This window comes from Rattus rattus, chromosome 4 (assembly GCF_011064425.1).
Source record: "Rattus rattus isolate New Zealand chromosome 4, Rrattus_CSIRO_v1, whole genome shotgun sequence".
Lineage (NCBI taxonomy): Eukaryota > Metazoa > Chordata > Mammalia > Rodentia > Muridae > Rattus > Rattus rattus.
In genome coordinates this window covers 81,956,919-81,976,321 of record NC_046157.1, presented here as the reverse complement: position 1 = coordinate 81,976,321, position 19,403 = coordinate 81,956,919, and the positions used below count along the sequence as shown (strand labels likewise).

Sequence of the window (19,403 nt, the reverse complement as noted above, 5' to 3'; positions counted from 1 at the left end):
TCATTCATTCATTCATTCATTCACTACTCACCCTTTTCTTCCCACCACATCGGGAAGCTGATAGTGGACAAAGTAAGTTCCTTTCTCATGATTGCCTAGAGGCAGCCTTGACCCAGCTGGAACCTAAGACCACCTAAAGAATACGCTGCAGGTGTCAAATGATGTGTGTGGGCAGATTCCAGGGCTGTGATCTAGACTCCCTTCCTTGGATGGCCATGGCACGTCACACATTGCTAGTGGGCAATGACTGCTGTTCTGGGCTCTACTTAAAGCCATGGGCTTTGCCGTCCACACATCTGGGCCCCGGCTGAGGGGCAGTGCTCTGGAGCCTGGGGCATCCCCCCACCCTGGGCTGTCTTTCTGTACAATCCTTGTCTAACGGATCAGGCAAGTCTAAGACACGAAGGTTTCATCTGAGTTTCATTTATCCTTCAGTGTAGACCACCAAGTGTCAAGGTCTTTTCTGGCCCTGCCACTGAGGGTTACATGAACCACTGGACCCATAGTCTCTGAGATATGGAAGCAACAGGCACTGACCTCACAGCCAGGCTCACCTATTTTAATGATGCTGACCAGACTGGAGCCACCCATTTTGTGTGTTTGTGTGTGTATGTGGATGTATATGTGTGTGTGCTTATATGTGTGTGCATGTATGTGCACTTGTGCATGTAAATGTGTGTGCACCTGTGCATGTATGTGCATGTGTATGCACCTGTGCATGTGTGTGCATGTGTGCACCTGTGCATGTAAATGTGTGTGCACCTGTGCTTGTAAGTGTGTGTGCATCTGTGCATCTGTGTGCATGTGTGTACCTATGCATGTAAATGTGTGTGCATGTGTGTACACCTGTGCATGTAAGTTTGAGTGCATGTAAGTGTGTGTGAGTGCGTGTGTGCATGCACGTGTATGTACATAGGGAACAGAGGATAACTTTGTAAAGTCCGTTTTCCCCTTTCAAATTTACATGGATTCTAGGGTCTGAACTCGGGTCAGGTTTACACAGCAAGCCCTTTACTGACTAAGTCACCTCACTGGATCAGAAGCCCCTTAGGAGCACAGATATTGTCAACTGCAGCAGTGAGCTCGCAGCTCACAGCTCACAGCACACAGAAGTCATTATCCCTGCACACAAAGTCCGTGTGGGTCCAGACTAAGTGTGGAAGGCTGGCACAGGCTGATCACAGTTCAAGCCTCGCAGTCTCCAACATCTGGAGAATGTCAGGGTAGCTCAGAGGCCCACAGTGCTAGAGCCAAAATACTTCTGTGGACACTGAAAAAACTCAGCAGGAGCCCTCCCTGAACTCAGCTAGGTCAGGCAGGTGTAGCTATGTTCACTTTAGGGACAAAGGGATGGCTCAGTGGTTAAGAGCACCGGCTGCCTTTCCAGAGGTCCTCAGTTCAATTCCAAGCAAGTACAAGGTGGCTCACAACCATCTGTAATGGGATCTGATGCCCTCTTCTGGGTGTGTGTGAAGACAGATCACTCATGTACAAACAAACAAACAAACAAACAAACAAACAAACAAACAAACAGACCTTTGTTCACTTTAAAGACAAGGAAACAGCCCATGGTAACAGGGTCTCAGGAAGTGAGCACAAGGCTGTAAGCAAAACTGTGAGGTCCAAGCTTCTAGCACTCTGAACAGGCAGGGTGGGTGAAGCAGGCTGAGGTGGGGAAGGAGACCAGGGCTATCCCAGAGTTTCTTCAGCGTGGCCCCTGAGAAGGAAAGCTAGTCAGATGCCCAACATGTGACAAGCCACTAGGGAAATCTTTTGGGGTTTGTTTCTGGGTTTGTTTTTGTTTTTGTTTTTTGTTTTTTTGTTTTTTGAGACAGGGTCTCGCTATGCAGTCTTGGCTGCCCTGGAGCTCATTGTGTAGACCAGGCTAGCCTCAAACTCAGGCTGCTTCTGACTCCTGAGTGCTGGGGTTAAAGGCCTGTGTCATCAGGGAAATCTTGAGGGGGAAAGAAGGTTGATGGGACTGAAAATTAGGAACAACCCTGCCCCCCCAGCCCTCTTTTTCTCTTCCCAGTCTTCGAACTGAAAAGCAAGCGTGGGTTGGGGAGGCTGCTTACTGTATATACTGTATACCGTATATACTGTATACCATGCAGCTTAATGTATATACTGTATACCACTTACACCTAAAGTAGCAGACTGTTTAACTGGCGTGCACAAAGCTCTAGTCATGAAACAGGATGAAACCTGTTCATCTCCTGTATGACATAAAACCAGTCTAGGTGGCAAGTGCCCGTAACCTCAGCTCTGGAAGTAGAGGCACAGGATTAAAAGTTCAGGACCACGACAATGGCGGTGCACATGTCTAATCCCAGCACTTGGGAGGCAGAGGCAGGTGGATCTCCAAGTTCAGAGGCTAGCATGGTCTACAGAGGGAATTCCAGGATAGCCAAAACCAAAACCAAAACCAAAGAAGAGGTAAGGAGAAGGAAGGGGAGGAGGAGGGGGGAGGAGGAGGAGGAGGGGAGGAGGAGGAGGAGGAGGAGGAGGAGGAGGAAAAGTAAGTTCAGGGCCATCCTTAAATACATAGTGAGTTTGAGGCTAGCCTGAGCTACGTGAAACCTAATCTCAAAACAAAACAAAACAAAAACCCAACACACACTATGCTATGTTTGTGGGACAAGGCCTCCTCTAGGGGAGGGCTGTATTGTTCACTCAGCACACAGACCCTGGCAAAAGGGAGGAGACAGAGACCTCTCCCCTCTCCCTTTATGCTGAGTGACCTTAGCAAAGCCTGACCCTCATTCAATCTGTTCCTCTGAAAAGCTGGAGTGAGCTGACTCTCTTTCACATGGAACCTGTGTAGAAACACCTAGGACAACATACAAAGAGGACTTAGTTCAGCACCTGGCACGCAGAGCCAAAGTATTCTAATAATCGCTGAACTTCTACTGAGTACTTGTGGTCATTGTACAGTACCTGGCTTGCCTCACCTTTCCTGGTTCACAACCTCTCCTGTACCTCCTCACGTTTGAGAACTCCCTAAGGGAGCTGAACTCCCTTCCTGCACCCCTAAGTCATCAGCAGGATCCCCACACGCACCCATGGCGATGGATAGAATCAGAAAGCAACCAGCAAGGGTCTAGAACAAAAGCTGCGAGCTGAGAACAGGGTTGGCTGCATTGAAAAGAACAAGTCTGGGGACTGGAGAAATGGCTCCAAGCTGCTCTTCCAGAGGACTCGGTTTCAGTTCCCGGCACCCATACTGCAGCTCACAACTGTCTGTAACTCCTGTTCCAGGAGACCCATCTCCCTCACATGCAGGCAAAACACCAACTTACAGAAAACAAAGATAAACAAATCTTAAAAAAGGAAAGAACGAGTCTCAGGGAAGAGGGATCTCCCACCTCTGGGCTATGTGGTTAAAGATGGGTACAGAGATGTTCAGAGGCTGAGGACCCCAGTTTGTGTTGGCCCTTCCCCACCCCCTCCATGTGTGTGTGGGAACCTAGGGATAAGCTAGAAGAACACACTGTTTTATCCTCTGCCTGGGAGCCTTGAGTGTTGGAGAGCATCCAATCAAGTGGGGTCCAAATGGTTGGTTATAACCCAATGATTGGTCTGAATATCCTATCAGTAAAGGAATGTTAGGTCAGCAAAGAACATGGCAAGGATAGAAAGAGACTCAGCGCTCACCCAGACCAGCATCCTCCAGACCTAAAGCTAGGCCCTTCAGGGAAGAGGAGCACGAGCCTGCTGCAGGTAATGGGAGACTCCACACCAACAAACTATGATCACGGGTGGTGCTGAGGGCAGCCCTAAACCGTAAATGCCACACTTTCTCCTGTGCCTCTGGAAATATTTGTCAAAACTGGAATTCAGTCCCATCCATATTGTGACAATAGCTACGTGAGCTGATTAAACTCAGATCACTAAGCATGCAGGGCAAGCATCTTTAGCCCCTAAGCCACCATATTGGTCTTGTGCTGATCATCGATGTGTCTGGGGGGCAGGCTGGATTTAGGTAAAGAGAAACCCAGAAGGCCTGTAGGGATACTAATTACACCCGGCCCCTCCCAGAGTCTCACATCGGAGAAGCCTTCTTAAGCTCTCAGCTTCAGGCCCCTGACAACTCAGTCAGTGACCTACTGTCCCAGGAGCCACTGTCAAGTTCAAGGAACAACTTTTAATGACCTGGGCTACCCAGTTTGGCGGGCAGAATGACCACCAGACAAGCGAATCCCGAGGCAGCTAAGCCCTACGCTGAGAAAGGAGAGTCACATTAAACACTGCATGGAGACTTCTGAGGAAACTCCTCACCACAGAGGCCCCGAACCCTTCCCAGGGAGAGTATTCAAGGCTGAGAAACAGCCGGTGCAAAGGCCCCGGGGGTAGAAAAGGCAAAACAGGAGGGTACTTGTGCGAATCTGCATGTGGAGGCCGACGATCAGCACCGGGTATCTTCCTCAACAGGGTTCCCTTTGCTTTTCTGAGACAGCATCTCTCATGAGTTTGCCCATTTGGCTGGGCCAGCTGGCCAACTGCTGGTCTCCGCCTTTCCAGCACTGGGATTCCAGACCTTTTAAATGGGCACAGGGACTAGAACTCAGGTCTTCATGCCTGCTCACCAAGCACTTTACTTGACTGAGTTACATTCCTCATCTGTTGGTTTTTGTCTTGAATATAATTTTTAAACACTTTTTTAAAAAAAGATTTATTTATTATGTATTTATGTATGTATGCATTTATTTATTTATTTATTTATACATACATACTGTCGCTGTCTTCAGACACACCAGAAGAGGGCATCGGATCCCATTACAGATGGTTGTGAGCCACCATGTGGTTGCTGGGAATTGAACTCAGGACCTCTGGAAGAGCAGTCAGTGCTCTTAGCCGCTGAGCCATCTCTCCAGCCTGTCTTTAATATTTTTTTTTCTTTTAGTATGTATGATCTTTTTGTTTGTTCTTGCCTGCATGTGTGTCTATATACCACATACGTGCCTGGTGCCCACAGAGATCAGAAGAGGCCATCAGATTACAGACAGTTGTGAGAAGACAGGTAGGTGCTGGGGATCAGTGCTCTTAAAACACTCCGCCATCTCTCTAGCCCCATCTATTTCTGTTTCTTAAGGCGATCTTGCTATTTGTGGGCTAACCTTAAGCGTATGACTTTTCTCCCTCAGCCTCTTGGCGCGTGGACTACTGGCATGGTCTGATGAAGGTTACCTCATTCAACATCCGGAGATGGGGGAATCATCTGGAAGACTCTGAGCAGAAAGTGATACCTAACCCCCAGCTAGTAAACAGCAAGCGTCTAATAAGCGTTCGTACACACTCATTCACTCCTTAGAACTCTTTTTGGACAGATAGGAGGGGGTGGCAGGGAGAGGGGGTCAGAGGCCTGAGGTCAGTGTCAAGCAGCACGGAGGGAACTAACCTCAGGAAAAGACACAGGTTCTTGACTAGTAAGGCTTTGTCCTCCAATGAAGAGACATAAAGAGGAAATCACACGGGAAGGGGGAGGCAAAAACTGTGTGGTGGGGGAGACTATAAAACCCCAAAGTGATTCTCTCTTTTCTTCTCTCTCTCTCTCTCTCTCTCTCTCTCTCTCTCTCTCTCTCTCAAGAAAGCTTTTTGGAAAAGGCTGTAAATTTTTTTTTTTTTTTACACCAACCTCGTAAAAATGACATCGGCACATTCTCAAATTAGAACCATTAAAATGAAACCCAGCGAAGCACACGCAGACAGGCCCCGGAGGGTGGAAGACATCCTGGTACAGTCGCAGATTCTCCCTGCCAACTCTACAGAGGGCTCCCTCCTCGTGAGGCTGGCCTCTGCAGGTGCAGAGCAGAGGAGGGTCTGCAGCACAGAAAGGACTCTGTCCTAGGAAGGTTCCTCCATCCTTCCCTTGCTGGCACCAGCACAGGTGAGCTTCTCGACAGCCTAGCTCCCTGTGCCAGCCACAGCCAGCTTGGCGAGGTGCTGGAGTATTGAGAGAGACAGGACAGCATTCCCAGCGTTTGAAGGGATGCTATCCGGTCACTGACAAGGACAGTGCAGAGGTGGAGAGCATAGTTCACAGTCAGGTCCTCTCTCTGTCTTAGCTGTAGAATTCTCTGGAAGCAGGTCTGTTCTGCACTGCCTCGCCCCAGCTAATTCTACAGGGGGCTGGGTTTAGACTACAAACTGGCAGATCCCTTCCTTCCCCAGGACTCCTATAAGAGCATCTCAGAGCAACACTAGCTCCCACTGAAGGTTTTAGGGGAGCCCTATGGGTGGCTAGGATACAACCCTACCCTAAGCCCTTTGCTTTCTCCCCCAAATCCTCCTCCAGCCCCTCAATCCTCCTCAATGGGGACAAACCCTCTGCCGTGAAAGGGGGGCTCTCACCCAGGCCTTGGGCCCTTTCCTCTCTCCTAAAGGGGCTACCTCTTGGCAAGAGGGTGACCTTTGGCTTACTAATTCAGAAAACGGAGGGCAGTCTTTCCCCATCTACTTCTGTGCTGAGGTACAATTCCGAAGCGCTTCTCGCCCTGGGCAGTCTCTGTCCCTATACCCCAGCTCCTCTGGGGAGGAAGTCCATCCCCAGTTGGACAAAGAGAAGTTAGGTACAGGGGCCAGGCTGACACAGAGGAATCCAGGGCATGAGGCTGGAGTACAGAAGACACGGGGGCCCCTGACTAGCAGGAAGCCTTCAGACAACTGTTGGCTGCCTGTGTGCAGTGGGGCGGGGCTGATCCCCTCTGGAAGCTCCCTCTCCACCCAGCCCTTCTAAGTAGCTTGGGCAGAAGAGGGCCAGATGGGGGAAAGACTCTTTCTAGTCTTCTCCTCCCCTCCCCCAACCCCCTGACTCCCCAACCCCCACCTCTTTCTCTTCGGAGGGGGTGAGTTAAAAGCCCATTACTGTGCAGAGCCCCCCAACCCTTTTGAATCTCCCTCACAGGATGTGACCAGGGTGGGATTTGGCCCGGTTGCTGTGGCAACTGCAGTGGGAGTTCCCAGACGCTAGGCAACCCTCTGGTGACCCTCCCTGACCTGTCACCCCTGCAACCCAAGGACAATGGGAACCGCTGGGTCCGGGGGCCCAGGAGCCTTTCAGCTCGATGGCCAGAGGCTCTGCATATCCCCATCCTGCCAGTCCAGCCTTCCTGGCTCCAAGTCCAGCTGGCTGACAGCAAACCAAGAAGGTCTAAGACCTTCTTCCAAAACCAGGGGCCCACCTCTCACAGCCTAAACCCAAAGGGTATCTGTGGGTCCACACAGCATTTTCAGTAGCAGAGGCAAAATAAGGCTCCACCGTCCCTCGCTCCGGGTGGCCTCCAACTCCATAAGGTGGCGGATGAACTTGACCTTCTTACGTTTCTGTCTCCACCTTCCAAGTATGGGTGCTACAGGCCTGTGACATCGTGTCCAGTTTATGCTGGGGCTCGAACCCACGGCACTGTGTATGTAGGGCAAGCACTCTACTGACTGAGCCTTGCCCCCTGCCCTAGTGTTTCTGCTAAAGCATCTGAGAGGTCTGCAGTCCTCCCACACCACCATCACAGGATCGAGACTCCACAGAGAGTGTAGCAACTGATGTGAGGAAAGCCCCAGAGTTAACAACAGAGCTTGGCACCCCAGTGGCTCTGTTACTAATAAAGGCTCTGGGAAATACTGAACTGGGACAGCAAGAGACTCAGTGCAGCCAGAACTTACCTGGCAGCTAAGCCGGGATGTCCCTTCACCTCTGTTTAAACAAGGTCACAGCCTGGGGTTGCAATGGAAACAGGAGCACCCGCTCTTGTTCTGAAGTGACGTGGTTGCCCTCTTCCGTACTGTTTGCTCCAGCCTAAGGTCCTGTCACTGCCCGCCTGCCCGCCCGCCCGCCTGCCTGTTGTCTGACCAGCCCTGTCTGGCTGTCTCTCAACTCATTACTCCCAAAGGCCAGGACTCAATTTGTTTACCCACAGCAGACAGACAGGGACCCACAGACAAAGGGATCTGGGCTGGGACACCCTGGAAGGCAAGAGGACAAAATGTGACCTGCAGACTTATTCTGTCAAACCTCTCTGCCTCTAAGCAGGCACCAAGAGTGGCTACTTAGGGCAGCGGGCAGAGTCCTCCCTGTGTCCCTTTTTCTGACACAGGGATTCATGTAGGCCTCCAACTCTGGGTGCCTGAGGACGAACTTGACTTTCTCGGCATCCAGCCTCTGTGTTTTCTTGTACTACCATGCTCCGCAGGGATGCATGTGTGTGCATGTGTGTTCACACGTGTGTGTGTGTGTGTGTATGTTCACACGTGTGTGCCAGCATGCTCACCTGTGCAGGTGCATGTGTCGAGGTCAGCAACTGACAGTGGGATATCTTCCTCCGTTGCTTTATCACATTACTGTTTTTTTAAATTATTTACGCTTCAAGGGTTATGGACATGTGTGCAATGTATTTAAATTGTATCACACACACACACACACACACACACACACACACACACACACACCGCCCTGCAGGCGCAGATTCCCACCTTACTGAGACAGTGTCTCTCACTGAACCTGGGGCTTAAAGTTTAAACTAGACTACGTGGCCAGCCATATCGGGGGATTCCTCTCTCTCCCTGTCACCCAGACACACTATGCTGGGATTATAGGTTTGTCCCATGACATCCAACTTTTATGTGGGTGCCAGGGATCCAAGCTCAGGTTCTCACACACGCACCGTCTTCACTCAGCCATCTCCAGAGCCCCAGGACCACTGAGGTTTGATCAGGGTCTCACCGAGTAGCCCAGTGTTCTTAACCTTGAGACGCTCTGGCCTCAGCTTCCTGGTGCTGGGGTTACTGGCGTGTGTAACTACACTTGGCTTTAAATTTGCTTTTGTTTCCTGCATTCTTTTTTTCTTTTTTTCGGAGCTGGGGACCGAACCCAGGGCCTTGCGCTTGCTAGGCAAGCGCTCTACCACTGAGCTAAATCCCCAACCCCTAAGGGTCTCTTAAAACAAGAAAAAGAGACAAGACCCACTGGTCATTAGCTGAGTGAATGCAAGCTCCTGAGGGCCATAGTGGATGAAGAAACCCAGCAGTGGAAAGTTGTCCCCGGCTCACAGCGAGTAGCTGGGGCACCGTGCACGCATACACACTAATAAAAACATTAACTAAAGAATGCAGAAAAACAGGGGTTGGGGATTTACTCAGTGGTAGAGTGCTTGCCTAGCAAGCGCAAGGCCCTCAGCCCAAAAAAAAAAAAAAAAAAAAAAAAGAGAGACCCTTACAGTCAGGCAAGAAGTGTTCACACTCGCCAAGCACGCACACGCGTGTTTAGCACCTACTGTGTGTGAGGAGCTCTTCCTTCCACATCATGTAGGTGACTGGGTGCCTGTAGTGGGAGCTGTCTGTGCCGCCTCTTCTGTGATGTGGGAATGACACGGCCCCCGCCCCAGGGAGGGCAAGGTAACTTAATGACATTTAACACGGGGCAAATCCAAAAGCTGTCTTCTGCAGACTTCCTGCTTGTGGCTGAAGGGCGGGTAGACCCAACAGAGCAACTTCCTTTTCTCCATCTTGCTTACCCTACCAATAATAACATAACATCTGTGCGTGTGGAGGGGTGGGTAGGGACACAGCCCCCATTTGTCTGTTAGAAGTGGGAGAACGACCCTCACACTGTGGTTTCACTTTGGTTAAAAATGTCAGTCTTAGAGCCAATGAAACCTTCCTTTTTTAAGTCTCACATATTTTCCTTGGCCCTGGGCACTTCCCCCATGGTGAGCCCAAATGGACAAAACGGGTCTCTGCCTGCCTCCAAATCCCCATCCCGGTTTATTTGTGAAGGCGATACAGGATTTTCCAGGACTTTGGGATGGTACTTAAAACAAACAGGAACAACTGGACCATGGAATTGGGATGGGAAGTCGTGGCCTATGTACAGGGCAGAGCCTAGAAACTTGATCGGCACAGATGGTTCTGCCTTCTCCCACCCAAACATCTCCCCCGTTACCCAGAGGCCTGTGTTTATGCCTCGTGGCAAGCCTTCTATTTTGCTTTTGAAAATTACATTTCATTTATTTATTTTGTGAGGATGTATATGCGACAGGAGCCACGGTGCATGCGTGGAGGTCAGGAGGCAGCCTGTTGGAATCAGTGAGTTCCTTCTACCTTGTGGGTCCTACAGATTGAACTCAGGCTGTCAGGCTTGCTGGCAAGTCTCTGAGTCATTTTGCTGGTCCTATGTTGTTTTTATTTTAGGCGGATGCTCTGACCCCTGGCCACAACTGAAATTTTGAATAGTTCTCTTTGCAAAGAGATGTAGTGGGGTCCAAAACAGTCATATGAAACACGTGGCCTCCGGAAACTTCTAGGAGTACAGTTTTTAAGAATTATTTTTAATTATGTCTATTTTAAATTATGAGTGCAGGTGCCTACAGAGGCCAGAAGAGGGCACCAAATCCCCGAGGCTGGAGTTGAGCTGCACACGGGTACTGTGAACCAAGCCTAAGGCCTCTGCAGGAGCAGCAAGTGGTGTTCACTGTTGGGTCACCGCTCCAGCCCAGGTTTGGTTAGGTTTTGATATTTAAAAAAATAGGATTCTGCTCCATCAGAAAGCACAGACTCAGTGGGTCTCTTCCCATAGAGACTGCTTAGGAAGGGAGAGGAGATTGACCACCAACTCCCAAGGACCATAGATCCCTGAAGACTGTTTGATCCCTCGGTCGCACATGGTAGAAATGAACTCTCCAAAGCTTCATAAATACACTGTGGCATGTGAACACCACACACACACACACACACACACACACAGACACACACACGGACACACTCACACGGACACACACACAGAGATACACAGACACACACACGGACACACTCACATGGACACACACACAGAGACACACAGACACACACACGGACACACACAATACACACTCACACACACACACACACCAACAGACACACACACACACACACACACACACACACAGACACACAGACACACACGGACACACTCATGGACACAAAGACACACAGACACACACACACACACACACGGACACACACACACAGACACACACACAGACACACACACACACACACACACACACATACACACACACACACACACACACACACACACACACACACACACACACACACAGATACACACACACACACACAGAGACACATACACACACACACACACACACACACACACACACACACACACACACACACACACACACACACACACACACACACACACACACACACACACACACACACACACACTCACGGACACACACACACAGACACACACACAGACACACACACACAGACACACACACAAACACACACACACCCACACAGACACACATACATACTCACAAATGTAACATAAAAAAAGATGCCAGGTATGGTGGCTTACTCCTTTAATCTCAGCAGAGGCAGGAATTCTGAGTTCCAGGCCAGCCATGCTACAGAGACCTTGTCTCAAAACAAAACCAACAAACAGAAACAAACCAAAAACCCCGCAGGCACCCTAAATCCATCGCTGACCTCCGCACGCAGGAACGCACATATGCAAGCAACCCTCGCAGAACCCTGTAAGTCCTCGACCTGTTCACACCTACTTGAATGAGTGTCACACCTGTCTGCTTCTGATCCCGCTGAGACCCGAGGATGGGTTCTTTCTGTCCTTGCTTTGAAGCCCTCTGATCAGTTGCAGTACCAGGAACCTTCAGTTAAAGCCTGACGCCTTGGGTGTTATGGGGATGTGGTGTGGTGTGGTTGAGGAGCCTGGGTTGGAGAGAAGGCTGGAGGAGGCATGAAGGCCCTGGCTACAGAGCAGAGAAGGGTGGTGTGAGGTACATCTGGGGTTCTCCTGTTCCACCCTCCCCCCCTGAGCCCCTAAGTGCCAGGGCAAACTCAGACAAGACCCAAGGCTGGGCTGGCTCGGCTGGTTCTTCTGAACTCTTTAAGTGTGACCCCTTCCACTCTAACCCCTGGGTAGAGCTGGGACCAAAGGGCCATGTTCATCCATAACTGTGTTCTCCACCTAATGCCCTCACAGCTTCAGAGGCCGGGCCTGAACCCTCGGGGGCTGCCCTTCAGGGCGGACATTTCAGTCATAGAAGAGGAAAGGGAACACACACTGGGGTCCTAGGGTGAGCCTTTAAAACAAGCCCGGGCCGCAGAGGTGGCAACAAATATTAAGAATATTTGTTGTTCAACCAGCAGACCTGAGTTCGATTCCCAGAACCCCTATCAGGTTGCTCACAACCATTTATAACTCCAGCTTCTTGGTACCTGACACTTCGGGCCTTTGCAGGTACCCAAACTCACAAGTGTGCAAAATGCAGACATACACATAATTAAAGATATCAAAATAAATCTTAATAAGAATGTATGAATGTATGCATGTATATAGTATGTAGTATGTATGTAGTATATACACATGTATGCATGCATGCGACTGCCTCTCCCCTGCTTTCCTAGTACCTCTTCTAGATGCTTTGGCCATCGGTGCCTTAAGTTCAACCTCTTCGCAGCACGGTTCAGGGACCTAAGCAGACTCGGAATAGCGGATGGCTCAAAGTAGAAATAAAGACATTCCAGTGTGCACAGCACCTCTCCCAACCCTGCTAATATAGCCACTTTCCCAGCCACACGCCTACAAGAGCCAAGACACCCACACACTCAAAGCGGACTTTCAAAGCCTGCTGGCCAGGCGGCTGTCGGTCCTTATGGCTTTGCTGGGACTATTTCAAACTCCATAAACTTGGGCTACCAGTACCACTTAGAGCTCCTCAGGCCCAGGCTAGCCATCAGAACAGGAAATACATAGGGAAGGCCCTGGAGGCTGGCCCTTCTTACGAAAGCCAGGCTGCTGGGCGGGACAGAGCAGTGATTGACCCCAGAGGGTGCGGGGATAAAGGCCTGGGGAGGTCAGCCTGCTCCTACCTGTTGCTGTTGGAAGTGCAGAAGCTCCGCAGGGCTCATCTCGCCGTTGCTGTCAGCTCCGCTGGCCGCTTCCCTGCCTGAGGCGTCCCTGCCTGCAGCCGGGGCCGTGCCTGCGGTCCCGGCCCCACCGCCGCCATCAGCCTGCGCAGAGAGGCTGCCCACGCCGTTCTGACCAGACGGAGCCGACCTGATTGTCTCCGATGCAGACTCCACCATCATTGCCGCTCTATCGGGACCTGGAGTGGAGACATGGGGGAGGGGCTGAGGCTCAAGAAGAGCTGGGCAGAGCAGGTTCTACCTGGGACTGCAACTGAAAGCTGCCCCCACCCATCACCCACCTCCCCCACTCCCGTTCTGAGGTGTCTCTTCCTCAACTTCCCAGGAGCTCCTCCTGAGACCCTCTTAGTGCCATCCCTTCCTTAGGGACCTGGATGAGGGGCAGCCAGCAACACACTGAAGCCGAGGCTTCTTCCCTGCAATCTCCCATTTCCTCTTTCCAGTAAGACTAGATGGGGGAGGGTAGGAGGTGAGCCCTTGCTTCTTCCCTCGGGGTCCTAAACCTGTTTCAGTCTCTCCTCATAGCTGGGACCTAACAAATCTCTTCCTTTTCCACCAGTAAATGGCCCTTGCTTCTGTTCCTACATAGATATGGAGTCCCCTGGGGGCAGGAACTGCTTTCCCCAGGTCACAGAAGGCCCTAGACATAGACGACACAGGAGACCAGCTGTCCTGAGCGCCAGCTCTCACCTTCCATCAAGTCTTAAGCCCTTAGCCTAGCTACCAAAGCAGCTGTTCTATCTTATTTCTTACTACACACAGCCCTGGGAGTTGTCCTCGCCAGCGCAGTGAGGTCTGTACTTAACACCCATTTCACGGATGGGAAAACAGAGGCTGAGGGTATAGGCTTAGGTAAAGGCCCGGCAGGCTGGATTCCCTAGATCAAGTCCTAGCAAGCCCTGCCCCATGTAATTTAAGGATAGAGTATGGGTTTGCCTTCCATTCCCATCCAGCGCTATATAAGTGGGGTTGGGGGAGAAGAAAGAAGGAAAAAAAAACCTGTGTATAATCTCAGTTTGGGAGGTGTGGTGGGAGGATTTCCAGGCCAACCTGGGCTACTGTAGACTGTGCCTCAAACATAGAAACACAGGGCTGGAAAGATGGCTTAGAGGGTAACAGCTCTTGCTTTCAGTTCCCAGCACCCACAAAGGAGTGTTCATAACTGCCTGTCGCTCCAGCTTCAGGCCATCTGACAACCTCTCTGGCCTCCTCAGACACCCACACAAGTGAGCATCTACACACACACACACACACACACACACACACACACACACACACACACGCTCACACACAATCTGAAAAATAAAAAGTACAAATGAATTAATTAAAAGCCATCATCCCTTTACTCAAAGCTTGAGTGTGAAGGCCTAAATCCCTCTCCTGAGGTATGGGTGACATGGAGTGGCTGTAAATTCTCCAGAGAGGTGTCCTTGGAGCAGGGAGGCGCAGGGAGAGCTCAGTTCCCTTCCCTTAGTTGTAGAAGTCTAACCTCTCACCAGCTCCACATACAGACCTCAGATGGGGGACGTTTAGCATAAAAAGCCACTCTGAGGCTAGAAGTGTGTATACCTTTGACCCCAGGTGCATGCCTGCAACCGACCCAGAAGCATTACAAGTTCATAACTAGCCAGAGTTCTACAGTAAGACTGCCTCAGCTACACCCCTAACCAGCACTAACTAGTGACACACAACTAGTGACACACACACTCACACACACACACACACACATATACGTACACGGACACACAGACACAAAGCACTTCTCCAGTTCTATATTCTATTACCCCATGAATAATCACCCTAAAGGGAACAGTTGGTACCCACTATGGATTCTGGTTTAACATACATCTCAAATTCTCTAAATCTCAGTTTCCTTGTCTGTCAAAAGTCTTTAGTCCTAGTCTCTTGGAGTTCTTTCATGACAATTAGAGCACCTGCCTAAGGAACGCCCTCCCTAACTCCCCCGCAAACCACTCTCCATCTACCTAATTGTGAGAGCAGAGATGATGAGTTCAGAGAAGTTAAAGGTCTGTCTGACATCACACAGCAATCAAGCCCCTTGAGCCCACTGTCTCTCTCAGCCAATTGGAGGAGGCCCTTCAAGTTAGGGGACCTGTAGGGGGGAGCTGAATTACTCCTCTTCCCAGGGTGGAGGCTCCCAGTAGCTTCTGCCTCTCATCCCTACATTTAAGCCTTTCTTTTGCCCCCCTGGGCCACTTGCTCAGTCTTTATCCCTGCTGGAGGCAGAGTGGGAGGGGATTGGGGGTGCAGAGAGGTCACGCCACTGCTCTGGGTGTCTTCTCAGTTTCTGACTCTGAACTGTCTCTTGTAAGGGTTGGGAGAGGGAATCCTCATACAGCTGAAGTGGCCTTAGTCTCACTGTCAGTGGCTCCCACTCCTGAGTTCTGAGGGGAGCTAGAGCAGGGTTAGGGTGTGGGGGCGATGGTTTGGAAGAGATTAAGCACTTGGTTCCAAGCCTTTAATGGCAGTGTCAGCCCCAGGGCTGGTAGCTACCAAATGATGGATGGGGTGGGCTCTGGCCTCCACCCACCACAGCACAGGGTTTCAGCCCCCTCCCCTGAAACCACCCACCCCTCAAACTACAGGAGCAACTTCCCCCACTCAGGCCTGTGCCTCAGCTGGGTGTGAGGAAATAGGAAGACAACAGGGAGCCCACTGCCCACTCAGCTCTCCGGCTCCTCTGATTCCAGCCCTGCTGGGGTAGAAAGCAGCTGCCAGCTCAGCATCCCAGACTAGCTGCTCTGAGATCTGAGAACTCCTGGGCCCCAGGGGACAAAGACTAGCGCCTCAGGGGTGTAAGCACGCAGAGGAGAAAGCAAAGAGAATCTGGCAGCTACTTCCCCCAGGGAAGGGAAAGTGGTCCCCTTCCAACCTTCGCAGGAACACAGCGAAGTTGTAGCTCTAACAGCAAGTTTTGAAAAGGGAGACTGCAAGAGAGAATGCCAACAGACCTGTCCCCTCCAGCTCGTTGTTTCTGGGAGCGGGAGGACTATAGCAAAACCAAGTGAACAACATAATGGTGGCCATGTGCCGTGTAATAATAGCTATTCAAGGGCCGATCACTCGAATTGAACAGGGTGAAGCAAACCTCTCATTTGCATGCTTGAGATTATGTGCATTTGAAAAAGTCATTTCTGCGCTGGGGATGAATAGCAGCCATTCCTGTGGAGGGCTCTGCCCTCTCTCATGGCCTTTGCCTGCTGACACACACCTAATGTACCTGCTTCCAGGTTTCCACCCACCCACGAGCACCAGCCCCTCTAGGAATCCTCACCTGCTCTCTAAGGCTGAGGCGGACAGCCAACAGCCTCAGGCCTCCTACCCACCTCTCTGCAGGATGCTGTAACAAAGTTGGCTGTTCTGTGGGTGAACAGGCACTGGTGTCTGGGGCCCAGCCAACTAGAGGGTTCAGTGGGATGGGGTGCTGGGATGTGACTTGTTACAATGCCTAGGAACTAGGAGAGATAGCAGCCTAAACTCGGTCACAAGTCAGCCAAGAGCCCTTTGCCTTCCTACATCTCTGGACCTCAGTTTCCCTTCTCTCCGTAAGAAAGTGGTTTCGGAAGCTCCTAAGATTTGGGGGTAGGGGAGTGGCAAAAGTCCCTAGGGCAATTGGTGGATATGAAGCTAGTGGTATTTGGGTGTTGCTGGGAGCCACCAGGATGCCACTAAGTGCACAGACACAGTCCCTTATCCTAAAGGCTCCACCCAACATGGATCCTAGTTGGCTGCTCTGGCCACCCCTTCACTCCTACACTCCCACCTTACATATTCCTGTTCCCTCTAAATACAGAGTCATCCCTTCCCGCAACAATCCGTAACTCAACATCTGCAGCTGCAGAGAAAGTAAAGACGAGACTAAATTATTTAGCCCCAGTTGTGTGGCCTGGGCAAGTCACTGGGCTACTCCTCATACAATAATCACGCACACACACACCACTGTGCTACTCCTCATACAATAATCACACACACACACACCCAGAGCTTGGCGTGTGCTACCAAATCTCAGCACTCAAGAAGGGTCAGCAGGGAGGATCAGGAGTTCAAGTCCAACCCCAGCTGAATGGTAAGTTAGCAGCCAACAGGCTCTGCCTTTCCCTCCCTCAAAAAGCCAATAAGGAGTGGACACCAAACCTTTTAAAATTTCCCTAAAGTTTGCTAAGACTAGGCTCTCTCACCAGAGCATTCCCAGATTACTCTCCCACTACACGTCGTTTTGGGTAGTGGAGGACAATTTAGATGGTGTGGGCGTGCTCCAGGAATTGGAGGCCCCCTAGTCTCTTTCAGATTCCCTTGGTAAAGTCCGGCCACGTAAGGAGCCATAGCCAGGCCGAGGCTCCAGCAGGCATCGTCCGAAAGCTAGGTCAAAGCCACAGACCCTTCGTTCACTTTGGGGAACTCTGTGGCCATCTGAGGCTCCCACTTTCCCTGAGGCTTTTGCCTCTGTGACGCACCCCAGCGGGAACGAAGACAGCAACGCCTTCTCTGAACCAGCCAGGGTCCGCCCTGTCCCCTCCTTGCCGGAAGTGACGAGTTGCACCTAGCTAGGGGCCAAAAGGGCACTCCGGGCACTGGGGTGCTTTGAGGAAGAGGAGAGGAAGACACCAGAGCCCCACACGTGGACAAACCTTTTGTGCCTTTTCGCGGGCCCATATGGCGTGGGGAGTATTAATTACCATCGCGTTTTAATTAACAGTCGCTTAATCCGAGCCGTAACATTTGCCACGACACCCTGCGCCTCGCCGCGAACCCGCGCCGCCCGCCCTGCCAACTCATCAATTAATTTTTATTGACGTTTTCGTCCCCCAAACAGGCACAATACCAGGGTTTTCCAATTAACACCTCCGCGATCTCTAATTAGTGCAATTAACAGACTGATGGATGCCCGGAGTTTACCCGCGGGGGAGGGAAGGAAGGAGGGGACCGCGCAGCTTCAGCGCGCTCTCGGGGCGCACGTCCGCGGGGAAGCAGCACGCGCACCGGCAGCTGGCGAGGGGGCAGATGGGGGCGTGGCCACGAGTCACCTGTACCCAGAGTCCTGGTGCTCTCCCCCACCCCCAAGCAGATCCTGGCCCTGAGGAGAGCCTGACACTTAAGTCTAGCTGCAACCCTGTCGGTCACAAAAACTTGCTGAACGCACTTGAGGTCAGTAAAAGTGAATGTTGTTTACTTAAAACTCCAAAAGGAGACCAGGAAACTGATTGCCAAGGGTACAGAGAGACGGTCCTAAAACCTAATGCCATTGAGGAGAAGGAGCCCCAGAATCAGCCACAACTTCAGCGTGCTTGTATTGAGCTCCATCAGAGAGGCTAATTCTATTGGTCTGAATACGATGGTTAATCTGTATTGCCTGAATATCCCCAGTGATGCTGACCTGCTTGTCTAAGGCAGTAGAGCTCCGAGGACCAGAGCAAACTTCAGCGAAGAGATTTCCCGTGGTCCAACCTGATGGGCCACTAAGGTCATGAATTCACTCAACAAGCACTTAGGGTCCAATTAAGCTAAAAACTTAGATCTAGCCACAAGAGCCTGAAGGGCAGTTCTTTCTGACCAGTCCGAAAGGACTCAGCTCAGCCAAGGCAACTGGTGACAACAAGACCTCTCCTGTCTTCCTGAGTGTCTGTCTCTGAAGTGTGGCCGCTTGTGTGTGTGGGGTGTCTCTCCCTGTGTTCGGCTAGCCAGCCAGAAGTAAGGGTGTTGGACTAACAATGGTACTTCACCCATAGTCTCAAACAGCATTTAGGCCTTGACAGTGTACCGGGCTGGGTATGCCGGGAGTAGGCTTCAACCTGCAGTTCTGGAGCTCACATTCCCAGAGGGGGAGAGAAATGATACATAGCCCTTCTCACCTGAGATGAATTCTGTCTGACGTGAGTACACAGAATAAATGGGGCTCTAATTTAAATAGACACATGATGGTTTTAATCCTCGAGACTTTCATATATACGCACAGTGTCTTTGGAGCATATGAAACCGCTTGTGGGGCTCTGCCTCAAATGTAAGGGCAGGCCTCTTTTGCTGAGCCATGCGTAGGCTAAACGGTGATGGATGACTAGGCCTGGTCAGGCACACTCTAGCTTGTCTGCTCCAAAAGCACACGCAAAGGCCTTCATCTCCCAAAAGAGAGCCTACTGGGTTCAGACCTTTCTAGCGCTACGGGTCTCTGACGCGGTGACATTTCCTAGGCACATACAAAGACACGCATGCGCACGACATGGGGTGACGTGTGGAGCCCTTAGCGGTCTAGTCCTTTCCGAGTATCCCGCTAACGGATCTTTAGTAAGAAACAGACAGCAAATAGCTCTTCGGAGCCATCGACCTTGGTCCTACAGGCAGCTGAGTGTGCATCTTAAGCCAAGGACCCAGGCACGGCCTCTCTCGGCCTCTCTCAGTGTGGCTCTGACCTTCACAGGCTGCAGGCTACCAGGAGTAGG

General features: G+C 51.2%; 1 protein-coding gene across 4 annotated transcripts in view; it reads right to left on the bottom strand.

The window, feature by feature from the left end:
• Foxp4 (forkhead box P4) overlaps nucleotides 1–13,125 on the bottom strand; it is a 35,382-nt gene extending 22,257 nt beyond the window's left edge. For all 4 annotated transcript variants that reach the window (XM_032900557.1, XM_032900559.1, XM_032900558.1 and 1 more), the window contains exon 1: nucleotides 12,892–13,125. In XM_032900557.1, coding sequence (XP_032756448.1) covers nucleotides 12,892–13,110 — 219 coding nt within the window. In that variant the 5' untranslated portion in view covers nucleotides 13,111–13,125. The remainder of the gene's footprint in view (nucleotides 1–12,891) is intronic.
• Between the last annotated feature and the right edge of the window lie 6,278 nt (nucleotides 13,126–19,403).